This window comes from Pseudophryne corroboree, assembly GCF_028390025.1.
Source record: "Pseudophryne corroboree isolate aPseCor3 chromosome 3 unlocalized genomic scaffold, aPseCor3.hap2 SUPER_3_unloc_4, whole genome shotgun sequence".
Lineage (NCBI taxonomy): Eukaryota > Metazoa > Chordata > Amphibia > Anura > Myobatrachidae > Pseudophryne > Pseudophryne corroboree.
In genome coordinates, this window is record NW_026967530.1 from 1,394,403 (window position 1) to 1,415,128 (window position 20,726).

The 20,726-nt window shown below is 47.5% G+C and overlaps 2 protein-coding genes across 2 annotated transcripts in view; both read left to right on the forward strand.

Annotated features, from left to right (window-relative positions):
- The window catches only part of LOC134984191 (oocyte zinc finger protein XlCOF6-like), a 454,419-nt gene that overhangs the window by 112,304 nt on the left and 321,389 nt on the right, over positions 1–20,726 (forward strand). The gene's annotated exons all lie outside the window — the stretch shown is intronic.
- The window catches only part of LOC134984193 (gastrula zinc finger protein XlCGF26.1-like), a 151,818-nt gene that overhangs the window by 105,301 nt on the left and 25,791 nt on the right, over positions 1–20,726 (forward strand). The window contains exons 3-4 of the mRNA XM_063949821.1: positions 106–203; positions 352–511. Of these exons, the coding sequence (XP_063805891.1) occupies positions 106–203; positions 352–511 (258 nt within the window). The remainder of the gene's footprint in view (positions 1–105; positions 204–351; positions 512–20,726) is intronic.

The following is a 20,726-nucleotide window of genomic DNA, read 5'->3' on the forward strand; positions in this document are numbered from 1 at the left end:
GTCATGTATTGTACAGGGGAGAGCAGGTATGGGGGCCCCTATGTACACACATCATCTGATAATCACATATATACACTGTACTCAGTCACTGTGTGTCTCCTACAGATGGGCCCAGTAACAGAGATACCCCAGAGAGATGTCCCCGTCCTCTGTATTCCCAGGATTGTACAGAGGAGAATCACAGGACCCCACAGGAGGATCAGGTAGGAGGGATTTAGGGTCTCACCCATATACCAAAGTGACTGTCATCATATGATGAGAACAAAACTTGACTGCATAATTTTATTTGTACTGTTTCATCTATTACTGAAATAAAAAATGATGGTCTGCTTTTATTGCTGGTTTACACAGGGTGGAAACCACTTGAACAATTTTCATGTCGATAATGTAGAGAGAGAAGAGACGGATGTGACTGATATGAAGTCAGAAGATATAAAGGGAGAAGAAGAGACGTATGTGAGGGGTGATCAGCAGTGTAAAGAGGAGGAGATCCCTACAGATATCAGCACAAGTGAGTAATAATCACTTTTCTCTGACGTCCTAGTGGATGCTGGGAACTCCGTAAGGACCATGGGGAATAGACGGGCTCCGCAGGAGACTGGGCACTCTAAAAGAAAGATTAGGTACTATCTGGTGTGCACTGGCTCCTCCCTCTATGCCCCTCCTCCAGACCTCAGTTAGAATCTGTGCCCAGCCAGAGCTGGGTGCTCCTAGTGGGCTCTCCTGAGCTTGCTAGAAAAGAAAGTATTTGTTAGGTTTTTTATTTTCAGTGAGATCTGCTGGCAACAGACTCACTGCTACGTGGGACTGAGGGGAGAGAAGCAAACCTACCTGCTTGCAGCTAGCTTGGGCTTCTAAGGCTACTGGACACCATTAGCTCCAGAGGGTTCGAACACAGGGCCTGACCTCGATCGTCCGTTCCCGGAGCCGCGCCGCCGTCCCCCTTGCAGAGTCAGAAGACAGAAGAGAAGCAATGAAATCGGCGGCAGAAGACTCCTGTCTTCATAAAATACAAAAATGCAGTAATTTTTCTATATAGAGTATAATGATCAATCACACATAGTGAATACAGTAATTCTTCTATATAGAGTACAATGATTAATCACACACAGTGAATACAATTTAATACAATTTTTTATTTTTTTATTTATTATAAAGAAAGATATATTTCATTAGTCAAGACTTTTTCATATATTTCACATCACCCTTTTTTTATTGGTTGATAATAAAAGTTATATTTTATATCTATTAAAACTAATCAAAACTTCTTTTTCTTTGTGCGCCAACTAAGAGACAATCTTCTCTGTCCCTTTTTTTGTTCTCAATCTTATTGTCTGTGGCAGCACCCCCAATACAGTAATAGGTATAGTAACCAGAGCACGTGTATTTTTTGGGGTTCCCATTATATTTAAAAAGAAAACATATTGACATTTTACTTGTGCAGAGGGTATTCCCCTCCCCCTTTTTCCCTATTGATTTTCATTAAGGTAGCGCACAGCACTGCAGCTGTGCGCCATTGCTCCCACAGCACACCACACACTCCGGTCACTGTAGGGTGAAGGGCGCTGGGGGGGGGGGGGGGGGGCGGCGCCCTGGGCAGCAGTTATAATACCTTCTGGCACTTAAAATACACATAATACAGTCTGAAAACTGTATATGTGTAAAAACCCCCGCCATTGAGTTACATAAAACGCGGGACAGAAGCCCGCCGCTGAGGGGGCGGGGCCTTCTTCCTTAGCACACCAGCGCCATTTTCCCTTCACAGCTCCGCTGGAAGCAGCTCCCCAGGCTCTCCCCTGCAGTATCCTGATGCAAGAAGGGTAAAAAAGAGAGGGGGGGCACATAAATTTAGGCGCAAATAAGATATTTAAGCAGCTATTGGGTAAATCACTTTTTATAGTGTAAATCCCTGTGTTATATAGCGCTGTGGTGTGTGCTGGCATACTCTCTCTCTGTCTCCCCAAAGGACTTTGTGGGGTCCTGTCCTCAGTCAGAGCATTCCCTGTGTGTGTGCGGTGTGTCGGTACGGCTGTGTCGACATGTTTGATGAGGAGGGTTACGTGGAGGCGGAGCAGGGGCAGATAAGTGTGGTGTCGCCCCCGACGGGGCTGACACCTGATTGGATGGATATGTGGAAGGTCTTTACCGACAGTGTCAACTCCTTACATAAAAGGTTCGATGACGCAGCAGCCTTGGGACAGCCGGGGTCTCAGCCCGTGCCTGCCCAGGCGACTCAGAAGCCGTCAGGGGCTCATAAACACCCGCTAGCTCAGATGGTAGACACAGATGTCGACACGGAGTCTGACTCCAGTGTAGATGAGGATGAGACAAATGTACAGTCTGCAAAAGCCATCCGATGCATGATTACTGCAATGAAAGATGTATTGCACATTTCTGACATTAACCCGGTTACCACCAAGAGGGGTATTATGTTTGGGGAGAAAAAGCAGCCAGTGACTTTTCCCCCATCTGATGAATTAAATGAATTGTGTGAAGAAGCGTGGTGTTCCCCTGATAAGAAACTAGTGATTTCTAAGAGGTTACTGATGGCGTACCCTTTCCCGCCAACGGATAGGTTACGTTGGGAAACATCCCCTAGGGTGGACAAGGCGCTAACACGCTTATCTAAAAGGGTGGCACTGCCGTCTCAGGATACGGCCGCGATATAAGGAGGCTGCGGATAGAAAGCAGGAAGCTATCGTGAAGTCAGTGTATACACACTCTGGTACTCTACTGAGACCAGCTATTGCTTCAGCCTGGATGTGTAGTGCTGCAGCAGCATGGACTGATTCCCTGTCAGACAACATTGGTTCCCTCGACAGAGATACTGTTTTGCTAACCCTGGGCCATATAAAAAGACGTTGTCTTATATATGCGGGATGCCCAGAGGGACATTTGCCTGCTGGCATCTAGAATTAATGCAATGTCCATTTCTGCCAGGAGGATATTATGGACCAGGCAGTGGACAGGTGATGCTGATTCCAAAAAACACATGGAGGTTTTGCCTTATAAGGGTGAGGAAATGTTTGGGGACGGTCTCTCGGACCTCGTATCCACAGCAACTGCTGGAAAGTCGACTTTTTTACCTCAGATTCCCTCACAGCCTAAGAAAGCACCGTATTATCAAGTGCAGTCCTTTCGGCCTCAGAAAGGCAAGCGGGTCAGAGGAGCATCCTTTCTGCCCAGAGGCAGGGGAAAAGCTGCACCAGACAGCCAGTTCCCAGGAACAAAAATCCTCCCCTGCTTCCACTAAGTCCACCGCATGACGTTGGGGCTCCACAGGCGGAGCCAGGTGCGGTGGGGGCGCGTCTCCGAAACTTCAGCAACCAGTGGGCTCGCTCACAGGTGGATCTCTGGGCTGTACAAATTGTATCTCAGGGATATAAACTGGAGTTCGAGGCGACTCCCCCTCGCCGTTACCTCAAATCAGCCTTGCCAGCTGCTCCCAGGGAAAGGGAGGTAGTACTGGCGGCAATTCACAAGCTGTACCTCCAGCAGGTGATAATCAAGGTCCCCCTCCTTCAACAGGGAAGGGGTTACTATTCCACAATGTTTGTGGTACCGAAACCGGACGGTTCGGTGAGACCCATTCTGAATTTAAAATCCTTGAACACTTATATAAAGAAGTTCAAGTTCAAAATGGAATCGCTCAGGGCGGTTATTGCAAGCCTGGAAGAGGGGGATTTTATGGTGTCGCTGGACATCAAGGATGCTTACTTGCATGTCCCCATTTTCCCACCTCACCAGGAGTACCTCAGGTTTGTGGTACAGGACTGTCATTACCAATTCCAGACGTTACCGTTTGGTCTCTCCTCGGCACCGAGAATATTTACCAAGGTAATGGCCGAAATGATGATACTCCTTCGGAAGAAGGGAGTTATAATTATCCCGTACTTGGACGATCTCTTCATAAAGGCGAGGTCCAGAGAGCAGTTGTTGGTCAGCGTAGCACTCTCTCAGGAAGTGTTGCAACAGCACGGCTGGATTCTGAATATCCCAAAGTCGCAGCTGATTCCTGCGACGCGTCTGCTTTTCCTGGGCATGATTCTGGACATAGAACAGAAGAAGGTGTTTCTCCCGGTGGAGAAGGCCCAGGAATTGTCATCTCTGGTCAGGGACCTCCTGAAACCAAAACAGGTGTCGGTGCATCACTGCACGCGAGTCCTGGGAAAGATGGTGGCTTCTTACGAAGCAATTCCCTTCGGCAGGTTCCATGCAAGGATCTTTCAGTGGGATCTGTTGGACAAATGGTCCGGATCGCATCTTCAGATGCATCGGTTGATCACCCTGTCCCCAAGGGCCAGGGTGTCTCTGCTGTGGTGGCTGCAGAGTGCTCATCTTCTCGAGGGCCGCAGGTTCGGCATACTGGACTGGGTCCTGGTGACCACGGATGCAAGCCTTCGAGGATGGGGGGCAGTCACTCAGGGAAGAAACTTCCAAGGACAGTGGTCAAGTCTGGAGACTTCACTACACATAAATATACTGGAACTAAGGGCCATTTACAACGCCCTGAGTCAAGCAGAGCCCCTGCTTCAAAACCACCCAGTACTGATTCAGTCAGACAACATCACGGCGGTCGCCCATGTAAACCGCCAGGGCGGCACGAGAAGCAGGATGGCAATGGCAGAAGCCACAAAGATTCTTCGATGGGCGGAGAATCACGTGCTAGCACTGTCAGCAGTGTTCATTCCGGGAGTGGACAACTGGGAAGCAGACTTCCTCAGCAGGCACGACCTCCACCCGAGAGAATGGGGACTTCATCAAGAAGTCTTCACACAGATTGTAAATCGCTGGGAACTGCCACGGGTGGACTTGATGGCGTCCCGCCTCAACAAAAAGTGATTCCTACGCTGATAAAAGCTAGGAAGGATGTGACAGCAAAGCATTATCACCGCATATGGCGGAAATATGTCGCTTGGTGTGAGGCCAGAAAGGCCCCAACAGAGGAATTCCAGCTGGGTCGATTTCTGCACTTCCTACAGTCAGAGGTGACTATGGGCCTAAAATTGGGGTCCATAAAGGTCCAGATTTCGGCCCTGTCTATTTTCTTTCAAAAAGAACTGGCTTCACTGCCTGAAGTTCAAACATTTGTAAAGGGAGTGCTGCATATTCAGCCCCCTTTTGTGCCTCCAGTGGCACCTTGGGATCTTAACGTTGTGTTGGATTTCTTGAAATCACACTGGTTTGAGCCACTTAGGACCGTGGAGCTAAAGTATCTCACGTGGAAGGTGGTCATGCTGTTGGCCTTAGCTTCAGCTAGGCGTGTGTCAGAATTGGCGGCTTTGTCGTGTAAAAGCCCGTATCTGATCTTCCATATGGACAGGGCAGAATTGAGGACTCGTCCCCAATTTCTCCCAAAGGTGGTATCAGCGTTTCATTTGAACCAACCTATTGTGGTGCCTGCTGCTACTCGGGACTTGGAGGATTCCAAGTTGCTGGACGTAGTCCGGGCTTTGAAAATTTATGTTTTCAGGACGGCTGGAGTCAGGAAAACTGACTCGCTATTTATCCTGCATGCACCCAACAAGCTGGGTGCTCCTGCTTCAAAGCAAACTATTGCTCGCTGGATCTGTTGCACGATTCATCTGGCACATTCTGCGGCTGGACTGCCGCATCCTAAATCAGTAAAAGCCCATTCCACTAGGAAGGTGGGCTCTTCTTGGGCGGCTGCCCGAGGGGTCTCTGCTTTACAGCTTTGCGAGCTGCTACTTGGTCGGGTTCAAACACATTTGCTAAATTCTACAAGATTGATACCCTAGCTGAGGAGGACCTTGCCTTTGCTCATTCGGTGCTGCAGAGTCATCCGCACTCTCCCGCCCGTTTGGGAGCTTTGGTATAATCCCCATGGTCCTTACGGAGTTCCCAGCATCCACTAGGACGTCAGAGAAAATAAGAATTTACTCACCGGTAATTCTATTTCTCGTAGTCCGTAGTGGATGCTGGGCGCCCGTCCCAAGTGCGGACTCTCTGCAATACATGTATATAGTTATTGCTTCACTAAAGGGTTATTGTTATGAGCCATCCGTAAAAGGAGGCTCAGTTGTTGTTCATACTGTTAACTGGGTATGGTTATCACAAGTTGTACAGTGTGATTGGTGTGGCTGGTATGAGTCTTACCCTGGATTCCAAATCCTTTCCTTGTTGTGTCAGCTCTTCCGGGCACAGTTTCCCTAACTGAGGTCTGGAAGAGGGGCATAGAGGGAGGAGCCAGTGCACACCAGATAGTACCTAATCTTTCTTTTAGAGTGCCCAGTCTCCTGCGGAGCCCGTCTATTCCCCATGGTCCTTACGGAGGTCCCAGCATCCACTACGGACTACGAGAAATAGAATTACCGGTGAGTAAATTCTTATTATTACAGAAAAGAGTCACATATTCTCCTTACTCAGTGACTACAGCAATCTCTTATCCTACACCCTCCTCTGTCAGCACAGACTATTGAGGGAAATGTATCTGCCCAGTGGGGGAGTCAGGAGACATCAGCCCCTATTATACTCCTGCTCTCCCTCTCACATCATGTCACTGTGTGTTACCAGCCCAGAGATGTGACCAGTCTCCTCCACACACTCTCTTGTGTATCTCATACATCAGGAGACATCAGCCCCTATTATACTCCTGCTCTCCCCCTCACATCATGTCACTGTGTGTTACCAGCCCAGAGATCTGACCAGTCTCTTCCTCACACTCTCTGATGTATCTCATACATCAGGAGCCATCAGCCCCTATTATACTCCTGCTCTCCCCCTTACATCATGTCACTGTGTGTTACCAGCCCAGAGATCTGACCAGTCTCCTCCCCACACACTCTGGTGTATCTCATACATCAGGAGCCATCAGCCCCTATTATACTCCTGCTCTCCCCCGCACATCATATCACTGTGTGTTACCAGCCCAGAGATCTGACCAGTCTCCTCCCCACACTCTCTGGTGTATCTCATACATCAGGAGCCATCAGCCCCTATTATACTCCTGCTCTCCCCTCACATCATATCACTGTGTGTTACCAGCCCAGAGATCTGACCAGTCTCCTCCCCACACTCTCTGGTGTATCTCATACATCAGGAGACATCAGCCCCTATTATACTCCTGCTCTCCCCCTCACATCATGTTACTGTGTGTTACCAGCCCAGAGATCTGACCAGTCTCCTCCCCACACTCTTTGGTATATCTCATACATCAGGAGCCATCAGCCCCTATTATACTCCTGCTCTCCCTCTCACATCATGTCACTGTATGTTACCAGCCCAGAGATCTGACCAGTCTCCTCCCCACACTCTTTGGTATATCTCATACATCAGGAGCCATCAGCCCCTATTATACTCCTGCTCTCCCCCTCACATCATGTCACTGTGTGTTACCAGCCCAGAGATCTGACCAGTCTCCTCCCCACACTCTCTGGTGTATCTCATACATCAGGAGACATCAGTCCCTATTATACTCCTGCTCTCCCCTCATATCATGTCACTGTGTGTTACCAGCCCAGAGATCTGACCAGTTTCCTCCCCACACTCTCTGGTGTATCTCATACATCAGCAGCCATCAGCCCCTATTATACTCCTGCTCTCTCCCTCACATCATGTCACTGTGTTACCAGCCCAGAGACCTGACCAGTCTCCTCCCCACACTCTCTGGTGTATCTCATACATCAGGAGCCATCAGCCCCTATTATACTCCTGCTCTCCTCCTCACATCATGTCACTGTGTGTTACCAGCCCAGAGATCTGACCAGTCTCCTCCCCACACTCTTTGGTGTATCTCATACATCAGCAGCCATCAGCCCCTATTATACTCCTGCTCTCTCCCTCACATCATGTCACTGTGTGTTACCAGTCCAGAGATCTGACCAGTCTCCTCCTCACACTCTCTGGTGTATCTCATACATCAGGAGCCATCAGCCCCTATTATACTCCTGCTCTCCCCCTCACATCATGTCACTGTGTGTTACCAGCCCAGAGATCTGACCAGTCTCCTCCCCACACTCTCTGGTGTATCTCATACATCAGGAGCCATCAGCCCCTATTATACTCCTGCTCTCCCCCTCACATCATGTCACTGTGTTACCAGCCCAGAGATCTGACCAGTCTCCTCCCCACACTCTCTGGTGTATCTCATACATCAGGAGCCATCAGCCCCTATTATACTCCTGCTCTTCCCCTCACATCATGTCACTGTGTGTTATCAGCCCAGAGATCTGACCAGTCTCCTCCCCACACTCTCTGGTGTATCTCATACATCAGGAGCCATCAGCCCCTATTATACTCCTGCTCTCCCCTCACATCATGTCACTGTGTGTTACCAGCCCAGATATCTGACCAGTCTCCTCCCCACACTCCCTGGTGTATCTCATACATCAGGAGCCATCAGCCCCTATTATACTCCTGCTCTCCCCCTCACATCATGTCACTGTGTGTTACCAGCCCAGAGATCTGACCAGTCTCCTCCCCACACTCTCTGGTGTATCTCATACATCAGGAGCCATCAGCCCCTATTATACTCCTGCTCTCCCCTCACATCATGTCACTGTGTTTTACCAGCACAGAGATATGACCAGTCTCCTCTCCACACTCTCTGGTGTTTCTCATACATCAGGAGCCATCAGCCCCTATTATACTCCTGCTCTCCTCCTCACATCATGTCACTGTGTGTTACCACCCCAGAGATCTGACCAGTCTCCTCCCCACACTCTCTGGTGAGTCTCATACATCAGGAGCCATCAGCCCCTATTATACTCCTGCTATCCTCCTCACATCATGTCACTGTGTGTTACCAGCCCAGAGATCTGACCAGTGTCCTCCCCGCACTCTATGGTGTATATCATACATCAGGAGCCATCAGCCCCTATTATACTCCTGCTCTCCTTCTCACATCTGGTCATGCTTCTTGGCCTGATGATCCCTGAGAATTCAACCCAAAGTTACTTCCGAGCGATGAGCTCATTGTAGCATATGAGGCCACTAACAAGGCGATCAATCACGGTTAGTCCCTGCCACTCCAATTGCTATTCCAGCACCAGAAAGCACTAGAGAGGGACAAATCATTTGACCCTAGTGGGCCAAGGGCTGGGGTACTGTGACCCGCCAAGCGGTGCCCACCAGTGGCCAAAGTCCCACCTCCTAAAGAGATTTTTTGTCACTTAGTGCATATACAGCTTGCCGATTCCCACACACACACACACACACACACACACACACACACACACACACACACACACACACACACACACACACACACACAGCAATGTCATCACTGATCTGTATTATACTGTATATTATATCCCTGTTATACCTCATACACTGTAATATACACACACACACACACACACACACACACACACACCAGAAGTAAGTGGTCATCCTTGAGTAGCCTATATACGGACATATTGAAAGTAAACTCTAAAATGTTTGTAGGGTGAGGGGGCATAGCCATGTTGAGTCTCATTACAAATAAGAACTAGCACCTGCATTTATTCTGTGGTTCTGGTGTTTCTACCATATAATACAGAGAGCAGCAGTGACTGCCCTATAATATGAAATAATCAGTGACCACCATATAATATATAGTGCATCAGTAGCCACCATATAATACAGACAGCGTCAGTGACCACCATGTAATATCGACAGCATCAGTGACCACCATGTAATACAGACAGCATCAGTAGCCACCATATAATACAGACAGCGTCAGTGACCACCATGTAATATCGACAGCATCAGTGACCACCATGTAATACAGACAGCATCAGTGACCACCATGTAATACAGACAGCATCAGTGACCACCATGTAATACAGACAGCGTCAGTGACCACAATGTGATACAGACAGCATCAGTGACCACCATGTAATACAGACAGCGTCAGTGACCACCATATAATACAGACAGCGTCAGTGACCAGCATGTAATACAGACAGCATCAGTGACCACAATGTAATACAGACAGCGTCAGTGACCACCATGTAATACAGACAGCGTCAGTGACCACCATGTAATACAGACAGCGTCAGTGACCAGCATGTAATACAGACAGCGTCAGTGACCAGCATGTGATACAGACAGCGTCAGTGACCACCATGTAATACAGACAGCGTCAGTGACCACCATGTAATACAGACAGCGTCAGTGACCACCATGTAATACAGACAGCGTCAGTGACCAGCATGTGATACAGACAGCATCAGTGAACACCATAGAGGGTGGATTACACAACCTTTAGAAATTATTACCCAAAATGCCTACACCAATCCTGGATTATTCATACTATGTGCTCAAGGTTTCTTTTTATGTCTGTGTGGCTTGTCTATTTCTGTATTACTTAAGTTTCTGTATTATGTGCATTTTGTTTGATGTCTGTAAAGCGCCCTGAGTCCTGTTGGAGAAAGAGCGCTATATAATAATAATAATAATAATGATAATTTATTATTATTATTATTATTAAGACAGCATTAGTGACCGCCATATAATACAGACAGCATTAGTGACCGCCATATAATACAGACAGCATCAGTGACCACCATGTAATACAGAGAGCAACAGTGACAGCCATATAATACAGACAGCATCAGTGACCACCATGTAATACAGAGAGCAACAGTGACAGCCATATAATACAGACAGCATCAGTGACAGCCATATAATACAGACAGCATCAGTGACCACCATGTAATACAGAGAGCAACAGTGACAGCCATATAATACAGACAGCATCAGTGACAGCCATATAATACAGACAGCATCAGTGACCACCATGTAATACAGAGAGCAACAGTGACAGCCATATAATACAGACAGCATCAGTGACAGCCATATAATACAGACAGCATCAGTGACCACCATGTAATACAGAGAGCAACAGTGACAGCCATATAATACAGACAGCGTCAGTGACAGCCATATAATACAGACAGCATCAGTGACAGCCATATAATACAGACAGCATCAGTGACCACCATGTAATACAGAGAGCAACAGTGACAGCCATATAATACAGACAGCATCAGTGACAGCCATATAATACAGACAGCATCAGTGACCACCATGTAATACAGAGAGCAACAGTGACAGCCATATAATACAGACAGCATCAGTGACAGCCATATAATACAGACAGCATCAGTGACCACCATGTAATACAGACAGCATCAGTGACCACCATGTAATACAGACAGCGTCAGTGACCACAATGTGATACAGACAGCATCAGTGACCACCATGTAATACAGACAGCGTCAGTGACCACCATATAATACAGACAGCGTCAGTGACCAGCATGTAATACAGACAGCATCAGTGACCACAATGTAATACAGACAGCGTCAGTGACCACCATGTAATACAGACAGCGTCAGTGACCACCATGTAATACAGACAGCGTCAGTGACCAGCATGTAATACAGACAGCGTCAGTGACCAGCATGTGATACAGACAGCGTCAGTGACCACCATGTAATACAGACAGCGTCAGTGACCACCATGTAATACAGACAGCGTCAGTGACCACCATGTAATACAGACAGCGTCAGTGACCAGCATGTGATACAGACAGCATCAGTGAACACCATAGAGGGTGGATTACACAACCTTTAGAAATTATTACCCAAAATGCCTACACCAATCCTGGATTATTCATACTATGTGCTCAAGGTTTCTTTTTATGTCTGTGTGGCTTGTCTATTTCTGTATTACTTAAGTTTCTGTATTATGTGCATTTTGTTTGATGTCTGTAAAGCGCCCTGAGTCCTGTTGGAGAAAGAGCGCTATATAATAATAATAATAATAATGATAATTTATTATTATTATTATTATTAAGACAGCATTAGTGACCGCCATATAATACAGACAGCATTAGTGACCGCCATATAATACAGACAGCATCAGTGACCACCATGTAATACAGAGAGCAACAGTGACAGCCATATAATACAGACAGCATCAGTGACCACCATGTAATACAGAGAGCAACAGTGACAGCCATATAATACAGACAGCATCAGTGACAGCCATATAATACAGACAGCATCAGTGACCACCATGTAATACAGAGAGCAACAGTGACAGCCATATAATACAGACAGCATCAGTGACAGCCATATAATACAGACAGCATCAGTGACCACCATGTAATACAGAGAGCAACAGTGACAGCCATATAATACAGACAGCATCAGTGACAGCCATATAATACAGACAGCATCAGTGACCACCATGTAATACAGAGAGCAACAGTGACAGCCATATAATACAGACAGCATCAGTGACAGCCATATAATACAGACAGCATCAGTGACCACCATGTAATACAGAGAGCAACAGTGACAGCCATATAATACAGACAGCATCAGTGACAGCCATATAATACAGACAGCATCAGTGACCACCATGTAATACAGAGAGCAACAGTGACAGCCATATAATACAGACAGCATCAGTGACAGCCATATAATACAGACAGCATCAGTGACCACCATGTAATACAGAGAGCAACAGTGACAGCCATATAATACAGACAGCATCAGTGACAGCCATATAATACAGACAGCATCAGTGACCACCATGTAATACAGACAGCATCAGTGACAGCCATATAATACAGACAGCATCAGTGACAGCCATATAATACAGACAGCATCAGTGACCACCATGTAATACAGAGAGCAACAGTGACAGCCATATAATACAGACAGCATCAGTGACAGCCATATAATACAGAGAGCATCAGTGACAGCCATATAATACAGACAGCATCAGTGACCACCATATAATACAGACAGCGTCAGTGACAGCCATATAATACAGACAGCATCAGTGACCACCATGTAATACAGAGAGCAACAGTGACAGCCATATAATACAGACAGCATCAGTGACAGCCATATAATACAGACAGCATCAGTGACCACCATGTAATACAGAGAGCAACAGTGACAGCCATATAATACAGACAGCATCAGTGACAGCCATATAATACAGACAGCATCAGTGACCACCATGTAATACAGAGAGCAACAGTGACAGCCATATAATACAGACAGCATCAGTGACAGCCATATAATACAGACAGCATCAGTGACAGCCATATAATACAGACAGCATCAGTGACCACCATGTAATACAGAGAGCAACAGTGACAGCCATATAATACAGACAGCATCAGTGACAGCCATATAATACAGACAGCATCAGTGACAGCCATATAATACAGACAGCATCAGTGACAGCCATATAATACAGACAGCGTCAGTGACAGCCATATAATACAGACAGCATCAGTGACAGCCATATAATACAGAGAGCATCAGTGACAGCCATATAATACAGACAGCGTCAGTGACAGCCATATAATACAGACAGCATCAGTGACCACCATGTAATACAGAGAGCAACAGTGACAGCCATATAATACAGACAGCATCAGTGACAGCCATATAATACAGACAGCATCAGTGACCACCATGTAATACAGAGAGCAACAGTGACAGCCATATAATACAGACAGCATCAGTGACCGCCATATAATACAGACAGCATCAGTAATAGCCATATAATACAGACAGCATCAGTGACCACCATATAATACAGAGAGCAACAGTGACAGCCATATAATACAGACAGCGTCAGTGACCACCATGTAATACAGACAGCGTCAGTGACCGCCATATAATACAGAGAGCATCAGTGATAGCCATATAATACAGACAGCATCAGTGACCACCATGTAATACAGAGAGCAACAGTGACAGCCATATAATACAGACAGCGTCAGTGACAGCCATATAATACAGACAGCATCAGTGACCACCATATAATACAGGGAACATCAGTGACTGCCATATAATACAGACAGCGTCAGTGACAGCCATATAATACAGACAGCATCAGTGACAGCCATATGATACAGACAGCATCAGTGACCACCATGTAATACAGACAGCATCAGTGACAGCCATATAATACAGACAGCATCAGTGACAGCCATATAATACAGACAGCATCAGTGACAGCCATATAATACAGACAGCATCAGTGACCACCATGTAATACAGACAGCATCAGTGACAGCCATATAATACAGACAGCATCAGTGACAGCCATATAATACAGACAGCATCAGTGACCACCATGTAATACAGAGAGCAACAGTGACAGCCATATAATACAGACAGCATCAGTGACTGCCATATAATACAGACAGCATCAGTGACCACCATATAATACAGACAGCATCAGTGACAGCCATGTAATACAGACAGCATCAGTGACCACCATGTAATACAGACAGCATCAGTGACAGCCATATAATACAGACAGCATCAGTGACAGCCATATAATACAGACAGCATCAGTGACCACCATGTAATACAGACAGCATCAGTGACAGCCATATAATACAGACAGCATCAGTGACCACCATGTAATACAGACAGCATCAGTGACAGCCATATAATACAGACAGCATCAGTGACAGCCATATAATACAGACAGCATCAGTGACCACCATGTAATACAGACAGCATCAGTGATAGCCATATAATACAGACAGCATCAGTGACAGCCATATAATACAGACAGCATCAGTGACAGCCATATAATACAGACAGCATCAGTGACCACCATGTAATACAGACAGCGTCAGTGACAGCCATATAATACAGACAGCGTCAGTGACAGCCATATAATACAGACAGCATCAGTGACCACCATATAATACAGACAGCATCAGTGACCACCATGTAATACAGACAGCATCAGTGACAGCCATATAATACAGACAGCATCAGTGACAGCCATATAATACAGACAGCGTCAGTGACAGCCATATAATACAGACAGCATCAGTGACCACCATATAATACAGACAGCATCAGTGACCACCATGTAATACAGACAGCATCAGTGACCACCATATAATACAGACAGCATCAGTGACCACCATGTAATACAGACAGCATCAGTGACAGCCATATAATACAGAGAGCATCAGTGACTGCCATATAATACAGAGAGCATCAGTGACCACCATATAATACAGAGAGCATCAGTGACCGCCATATAATACAGACAGCATCAGTGACAGCCATATAATACAGACAGCATCAGTGACCACCATGTAATACAGAGAGCAACAGTGACAGCCATATAATACAGACAGCATCAGTGACAGCCATATAATACAGACAGCATCAGTGACAGCCATGTAATACAGAGAGCATCAGTGACAGCCATATAATACAGACAGCATCAGTGACCACCATGTAATACAGAGAGCAACAGTGACAGCCATATAATACAGACAGCATCAGTGACAGCCATATAATACAGACAGCATCAGTGACAGCCATATAATACAGACAGCATCAGTGACAGCCATATAATACAGACAGCATCAGTGACCACCATGTAATACAGACAGCATCAGTGACAGCCATATAATACAGACAGCATCAGTGACAGCCATATAATACAGACAGCATCAGTGACAGCCATAAAATACAGACAGCATCAGTGACAGCCATATAATACAGACAGCATCAGTGACCACCATGTAATACAGACAGCGTCAGTGACCACCATGTAATACAGACAGCGTCAGTGACCACCATGTAATACAGGCAGCGTCAGTGACCACCATGTAATACAGACAGCGTCAGTGACCAGCATGTAATACAGACAGCGTCAGTGACCACCATGTAATACAGACAGCGTCAGTGACCACCATGTAATACAGACAGCATCAGTGACCACCATGTAATACAGACAGCGTCAGTGACCACCATGTAATACAGACAGCGTCAGTGACCAGCATGTAATACAGACAGCGTCAGTGAGCACCATGTAATACAGACAGCGTCAATGACCAGCATGTAATACAGACAGCGTCAGTGACCAGCATGTGATACAGACAGCGTCAGTGACCACCATGTGATACAGACAGCGTCAGTGACCAGCATGTGATACAGACAGCGTCAGTGACCACCATGTAATACAGACAGCGTCAGTGACCAGCATGTAATACAGACAGCGTCAGTGACCAGCATGTGATACAGACAGCGTCAGTGACCAGCATGTAATACAGACAGCGTCAGTGACCACCGTGTAATACAGACAGCGTCAGTGACCACCATGTGATACAGACAGCATCAGTGACCACCATGTAATACAGACAGCGTCAGTGACCACCATGTAATACAGACAGCGTCAGTGACCAGCATGTGATACAGACAGCATCAGTGAACACCATGTAATACAGACAGCGTCAGTGACCACCATGTAATACAGACAGCGTCAGTGACCACCATGTAATACAGACAGCGTCAGTGACCACCATGTAATACAGACAGCGTCAGTGACCAGCATGTGATACAGACAGCATCAGTGAACACCATGTAATAGAGACCGCGTCAGTGACCACCATGTAATACAGACAGCGTCAGTGACCACCATGTAATACAGACAGCGTCAGTGACCACCATGTAATACAGACAGCATCAGTGACAGCCATATAATACAGACAGCATCAGTGACCACCATTTAATGCAGAAAGTATTTTTTCTCTGACGTCCTAGTGGATGCTGGGACTCCGTAAGGACCATGGGGAATAGCGGGCTCCGCAGGAGACTGGGCACAGCTAAGAAAGATTTAGGACTACCTGGTGTGCACTGGCTCCTCCCACTATGACCCTCCTCCAGTTAGAATCCTGTGCCCGGCTGAGCTGGATGCACACTAGGGGCTCTCCTGAGCTCCTAGAGAGAAAGTATATTTTAGGTTTTTATTTCTCTAACGTCCTAGTGGATGCTGGGAACTCCGTAAGGACCATGGGGAATAGCGGGCTCCGAAGGAGGCTGGGCACTCTAGAAAGATTTAGGACTACCTGGTGTGCACTGGCTCCTCCCACTATGACCCTCCTCCAAGCCTCAGTTAGATTTCGTGCCCGGCCGAGGTTGGATGCACACTAGGGGCTCTCCTGAGCCCTTAGAAAGAAAGTATAGAAATTAGTTTTTTTATTTTCAGTGAGACCTGCTGGCAACAGGCTCACTGCAGCGAGGGACTAAGGGGAGAAGAAGCGAACTCGCCTGCTTGCAGCCGGATTGGGCTTCTTAGGCTACTGGACACCTTTAGCTCCAGAGGGATCGACCGCAGGCCCAGTCCTTGGTGTTCGGTCCCGGAGCCGCGCCGCCGTCCCCCTTACAGAGCCAGAAGCAAGAAGAGGTCCGGAAAAACGGCGGCAGAAGACATCAGTCTTCACCAAGGTAGCGCACAGCACTGCAGCTGTGCGCCATTGATCCTCATGCACACTTCACACTCCGGTCACTGAGGGTGCAGGGCGCTTGGGGGGGGGGCGCCCTGAGCTGCAATAAAAACATCTTGGCTGGCAAAAATACCACAATATATAGCCCTAGAGGCTATATATGTGGTAAATTCCCCTGCCAGAATCCAGAAAAAAGCGGGAGAATAGGCAGCGGAAAAGGGGCGGAGCTATCTCCCTCAGATACACTGGCGCCATTTCTCCTTCACAGATCCGCTGGAAGGAAGCTCCCTGGCTCTCCCCTGCAGTCTACACTTCAGAACAGGGTAAAAACAGAGAGGGGGGGCACTAAATTTGGGCGCAATACATATATAATATAAAAAGCAGCTATAAGGGACATAACTCAGTTAGTCCCTGCATTATATAGCGCTCTGGTGTGTGCTGGCATACTCTCACTCTGTCCCCCCAAAGGGCTTTTGTGGGTCCTGTCCTCATTCGGAGCATTCCTTGTGTGTGTGCGGTGTGTCGGTACGGCTGTGTCGACATGTTTGATGAGGATAATGATGTGGAGGCGGAGCAGATGCCTTTAGAAGGGATGTCACCCCCTGCGGGGCAGACACTTGAGTGGATGGGCTTATGGAAAGTAATGAGTGCACGTATAGACTCCTTATATAAGAAAATCGACGACATGCCAAATGTGGGACAGCCGACTTCTCAGCTCGTGCCTGCCCAGGCGTCGCATGGGTCGTCAGGGGCTCTAAAACGCCCGCTACCTCAAGCAGACCCAGATGTCGACACTGATACTGACGCCAGTGTCGACGACGATGAGTCAAACCTGATGCCCACTAAGGCCATTCAATGTATGATTGAGGCAATGAAAGAGGTGTTAAACATTTCTGATATAACTACTGGTACCACTAAAAAGGGTATTATGTTTGGAGAGAAAAAACTACCCGTAGTTTTTCCCCCATCAGATGAATTAAATGAACTGTGTGAAGAAGCGTGGGCTTTCCCTGATAAAAAATTGGTAATTCCTAAGGAGGTACTAATGGCGTTCCCTTTCCCGCCAGAGGATAGGTCACGTTGGGAAACACCCCCTAGAGTAGATAAAGCGCTCACACGTTTGTCTAAAAAGGTGGCACTACCGTCTCCGGATACGGCCGCCCTCAAGGAACCTGCTGATAGAAAGCAGGAGGCGATCCTGAAGTCTGTATACACACACACAGGCATTATACTTAGGCCAGCTATTGCGTCAGCTTGGATGTGCAGTGCTGCCGCTGCGTGGTCAGATAAACTGTCAGAGAATATTGACACATTAGACAGAGACACGATCCTGTTAACCATAGACCATATGAAAGACTCAGTCTTATATATGAGAGATGCACAAAGGGAAATCTGCCGATTGGCATCTAAAGTAAGTGCATTGTCCATTTCTGCTAGGAGAGGCTTATGGACTCGCCAGTGGACAGGAGATGCAGATTAAAAAAAGCACATGGAAGTGTTACCATATAAGGGTGAGGAATTATTTGGGGATGGTCTCTCGGACCTAGTTTCCACAGCAACGTCTGGGAAGTCAGCATTTTTACCCCATGTCCCCTCACAGCCTAAGAAGGCGCCGTTTTATCAGGTTCAGTTCTTTCGGACCCAGAAAAACAGGCGTGGAAAAGGCGGGTCTTTTCTGTCCAGAGGCAGAGGTAGGGGAAAAAGACTGCAACAAACAGCAGGTTCCCAGGAGCAAAAGTCCTCCCCCGCTGCTTCTTCCAAGTCCGCCGCATGACGGTGGGGCTCCACAGGCGGAGCCAGGTACGGTGGGGGGCCGCCTCAAAAATTTCAGCGATCAGTGGGCTCGCTCACAGGTGGATCCCTGGATCCTTCAAATAGTATCTCAGGGGTACAAACTGGAATTCGAGGCGTCTCCACCCCACCGGTTCCTAAAATCTGCCTTGCCGATTGCTCCCTCAGACAGGGAGGCGGTGCTAGCGGCAATTCACAAGCTGTATTCCCAGCAGGTGATAATCAAGGTACCCCTACTTCAACAAGGCCGGGGTTACTATTCCACACTATTTGAGGTACCGAAACCGGACGGTTCGGTGAGACCCATTTTAAATTTGAAATCCTTGAACACATACATAAAAAAATTCAAGTTCAAGATGGAATCGCTCAGGGCGGTTATTGCGAGCCTGGACGAGGGGGATTACATGGTATCCCTGGACATCAAGGATGCTTACTTGCATGTCCCCATTTACCATCCTCACCAGGAGTACCTCAGATTTGTGGTACAGGATTGCCATTACCAATTCCAGACGCTGCCGTTTGGACTGTCCACGGCACCGAGGGTATTTACCAAGGTTATGGCGGAAATGATGATACTCCTTCGAAAAAAGGGAGTTTTAATTATCCCGTACTTGGACGATCTCCTAATAAAAGCGAGGTCCAAGGAACAGTTGTTGGTGGGAGTAGCACTATCTCAGGAGGTGCTGCACCAGCACGGCTGGATTCTGAATATCCCAAAGTCACAGCTGGTTCCGACGACACGGCTACTGTTCCTGGGTATGATTCTGGATACAGTCCAGAAAAAAGTGTTTCTCCCGGAGGAGAAAGCCAGGGAGTTGTCATCTCTAGTCAGAGACCTCCTGAAACCAAAACAGGTATCAGTGCATCACTGCACGCGGGTCCTGGGAAAGATGGTGGCTTCTTACGAAGCAATTCCCTTCGGCAGGTTCCATGCCAGAATCTTTCAGTGGGACCTGTTGGACCAGTGGTCCGGATCGCATCTTCAGATGCATCGCTTGATAACCCTGTCTCCAAGAACCAGGGTGTCGCTACTGTGGTGGCTGCAGAGTGCCCATCTTCTAGAGGGCCGCAGGTTCGGCATACAGGACTGGGTCCTGGTGACCACGGATGCCAGCCTTCGAGGCTGGGGGGCAGTCACACAGGGAAGAAACTTCCAAGGACTATGGTCGAGTCAGGAGACTTCCCTTCACATAAATATTCTGGAACTAAGGGCCATCTACAATGCCCTAAGTCAAGCAAAATCCTTGCTCCTACACCAGCCGGTGCTGATCCAGTCAGACAACATCACGGCAGTCGCCCATGTAAATCGACAGGGCGGCACAAGAAGCAGGATGGCGATGGCGGAAGCCACAAGAATTCTCCGATGGGCGGAGAATCATGTACTAGCACTGTCAGCAGTGTTCATTCCGGGAGTGGACAACTGGGAAGCAGACTTCCTCAGCAGACACGACCTCCACCCGGGAGAGTGGGGACTTCATCCAGAAGTCTTCCAGATGCTGGTAAACCGTTGGGAAAAACCACAGGTGGACATGATGGCGTCCCGCCTCAACAAAAAGGTAAAAAGATATTGTGCCAGGTCAAGGGACCCTCAGGCGATAGCTGTGGACGCTCTAGTGACACCGTGGGTGTACCAGTCGGTTTATGTGTTCCCTCCTCTGCCTCTCATACCAAAGGTATTGTGAATAATAAGAAAGAG